We start from the raw sequence: 2,937 nt of genomic DNA, 5'->3' as shown, positions 1-2,937 counted from the left end.
TGTGCTAGTCACGGCTGGGTGACCGCCCTTTGGTGTCTGGTAGTTGTGATTGTGTGACTTCCCTTTGATGTCTACTGGTCACAATTGGGTGACCGCTCTTTGCTGTCAGGTGGTCGCAGACAAATGACCGCCCTTTGATTTCTGATGGTCAGTGTTGGATGACCGCCTTTTGATATCTACTGGTCTCTACTGGGTGACTGCCCTTTGATGCCTACTGGTCATAGCGGCGGAGTCTGTGATGTAGACAATGGAGGCCAACAATCGTTGTTAAGGTGTATGACAACAACCCCCCTTACCCCCCACCACACAAAAAAATATTTTCTTTTAAAAAATAAACCAAAACTGATAAAAAAGGAAAATACACTAGTAACAAATAATTATGGAGGAGCATAGTATTCTCAACCTATTCGCCCGTAAAGAGCTGTGTAACTCATAATAATTTTGATTACAGTGTTTACATATTACTGTTTCCATGAGTACCAATTAAAAACAAACAAAAACAAAACAAATTTGTTTAAAAACATGACAAGAAAGCCAAGACTGAGAGAAATTTACTTTGTTGAAAAAACGGTTGCTTCTTCATACGTTTTCAAATTTGTCAAAATAATTATTCTTTTTTTTACGACAAATAGTTTGCAGGAAAACATGAGAAGAGTTTTCTTTAACTCTGTAGCATTTTGTACATCATCTGTGAGCTTGTGGGAGTGGCTGGTCAGTGTGTGTCGACCTTCTTTGGGGAAGCCGCCCTTTGATGTCTGATGGTCCTTGTTGGGTGACCGCCCTTTGATGTCTGATGGTCATTGTTGGGTGACCGCCCTTTGATGTCTGATGGTCATTGTTGGGTGACCGCCCTTTGATGTCTGATGGTCAATGCGGCCGGCGTCTGTGATGTGAACAATGGAAGCCGTGTCAAAGCAAAGGCCGACAATCAGTGTCGGTGTTTTTGAAGACAAATACCCCTCTTTAGGGGGATGCTTGACTCCACTATAAAAGTGAAGGGTTTTGGAAATTTCTTTAGTTCAGCATATCGCTCTCGCAGTGACAGGTTGGATACGTCTTGTATTTTCCTCTAGAGAATTTCTTGACAAGTCGGCAGATATCTAGCATGGCTACTCTCACGTTTCCCGATGTCACCGTCATTCGTGATGGAGACTTTCTGGACAATTTCAACATGAAGTTTGTTCGTGTCCTTGCCAAAAAGAAAAATTCGCAAGTTCTGGAAGCTTCCATGAAAAACGACGACTCCATTCGTAAGGCAATCAAGAAGATCCCTTACCTGGACAGTAAAGGACGACATCGAGGTCTCGAGGAAAGCACCGAGGAGTTGACCATCATGCACAACGTTCAGCACCCGCACCTCATGAAGATGGACTGGGTGGTCAAGTGTGACAGCTTCCTGGCTATCTGTATGCCTCTGTGTTCTCAGGGATCTTTGGATGGATTGCGTCAGTCGCTCCAGCGGGACCAAGTGGAACGGGTTTTCGTGCAAACCACCTGTGCCCTGAGATATCTCCACGACCAGTGCTGTGTACACGGGGACGTGAAGCCAGCCAACATCTTCCTAGACGCCTCCGACAACGCCATCCTCGGAGACTTTGGTTGTTCTCGGATCTTACCTGATGGAAAAAACACCGTGAGTCGCTGGAGAGGAACTCTGGGATACCTTGGACCTGAATTTTTCCTAAAATGCAAATTCGACCCTTTTCTGGTAAGTCTTTCTCTTTTTACATTTAATTTTCCATCTTGATTTGTTTGTGCATTTCGAAATGTTGTGGGTGGCATACAGTAAATGTTTGCGACATTGATGCTACATGATTTCGACATGATATTATCCGTTTTGGTGCTTCTTTTCTTTTATTTCGTTGATTTTGCTTTTTATTTTCTCTCTTGGTCCTACACCATTTAGGTTATTAAGAGATATTTAGGATGTTTATAGCAATGTTTTAAGCCATGGTTCCGATATCTACTATCTCCCTACCTACTTTTCTCTTCTCAGATGGACGCATACGCACTGGGAGCCACGCTGTGGTCACTGGTTTTCAGACTCAAACCAGCAGACCTAGATCTACTGGACGCTGTGAGGAATTCTTTTATGCCCACAATGTACAGGTAAGACAGCTGTAATATTATGTTTTCTCAGCTAGTGTCATATTTCACTAAATTGCATTATATATTAGGACGCAGTAGAATGGCTACCCACATAGACGTTTTCGTTGTATGCTTTAGTGTGAAAGTGTAAATTGTATTGAACCGTTGATTCAGTTCTGTGTTGATACGGTGCATAAATAAACAAAACATTTTTATATTTTTTACAGCATTTTTAATATAACCGTAGGCTTTTTTTGTTTTACGACTTCTTTCGTAACACATCTCATCTTTGATGCCAGAAATAGAACTGGAGATTTCCTCTTTAATCAATTATTCTGTCTATTTCCATCTTGCACCGCTTGATAACCAGTTATACATCATGTTATGTTTAATCTTTGCAGCATTTTAAAAGCATATTATCATTTCTTTTTACTTATATTTAATTTGTTAAAAGTTTTCTAATCTCAATCTGTTGTTTTTCCTCAACAGAAAAGTTCTGAAAGGACTTTTGCGCAGAGATCCTCAGAAGCGACTGTCTGTTCCCGGCCTCTTGGAGTTTTTGTCTACTCGTGAGAAGCTCAGGGCAATTATGGAGGGTTTGTGAGAAACACGGACCTTTGGTAGTCGCAACTTTTTTTCTTTCTATTAACTAATTTGATACTAATTTGTCTTTCTTACTAACAGTTATAGCACGACCCAACACCGAGCTCTTTTAAATCTGGCTAACTTCATTTTAATTACAGTTTTGGTTCCATTAATAGCATAACATATTTTTAAAAAGATTTACCAGACCATTAAAGAATTTTTAAACACTTTTAACTACCAATATTAACTAAATGTACTCCACAA

The 2,937-nt window shown here is 40.5% G+C and overlaps 1 protein-coding gene across 1 annotated transcript; it reads left to right on the top strand.

Annotated features, from left to right (window-relative positions):
- The first annotated feature begins 1,105 nt into the window (after positions 1–1,105).
- Positions 1,106–2,692, top strand: LOC101854389 (probable cell cycle serine/threonine-protein kinase CDC5 homolog). Its single transcript, XM_005113349.1, has 3 exons — positions 1,106–1,708; positions 1,997–2,109; positions 2,578–2,692. Exons 1-3 carry the CDS (start codon positions 1,106–1,108, stop codon positions 2,690–2,692), a joined length of 831 nt encoding a protein of 276 aa, XP_005113406.1.
- Positions 2,693–2,937: the final 245 nt, after the last annotated feature.

Source organism: Aplysia californica, unplaced genomic scaffold, assembly GCF_000002075.1.
Source record: "Aplysia californica isolate F4 #8 unplaced genomic scaffold, AplCal3.0 scaffold02028, whole genome shotgun sequence".
NCBI lineage: Eukaryota > Metazoa > Mollusca > Gastropoda > Aplysiida > Aplysiidae > Aplysia > Aplysia californica.
The sequence above is the reverse complement of the archived record's forward strand: the minus strand, read 5'-3'. Positions and strand labels throughout refer to the sequence as shown.

What these genes read in the sequence shown, in the direction of transcription:
- LOC101854389 (XM_005113349.1), top strand. Translation starts at nt 1,106, where the DNA reads ATGGCTACTCTCACGTTTCCCGATGTCACCGTCATTCGTGATGGAGAC. An exon ending in GCAAATTCGACCCTTTTCTG is followed by an intron (nt 1,709 to 1,996) that starts GTAAGTCTTTCT and finishes TTCTCTTCTCAG; the next exon opens with ATGGACGCATACGCACTGGG. An exon ending in TTTATGCCCACAATGTACAG is followed by an intron (nt 2,110 to 2,577) that starts GTAAGACAGCTG and finishes TTTCCTCAACAG; the next exon opens with AAAAGTTCTGAAAGGACTTT.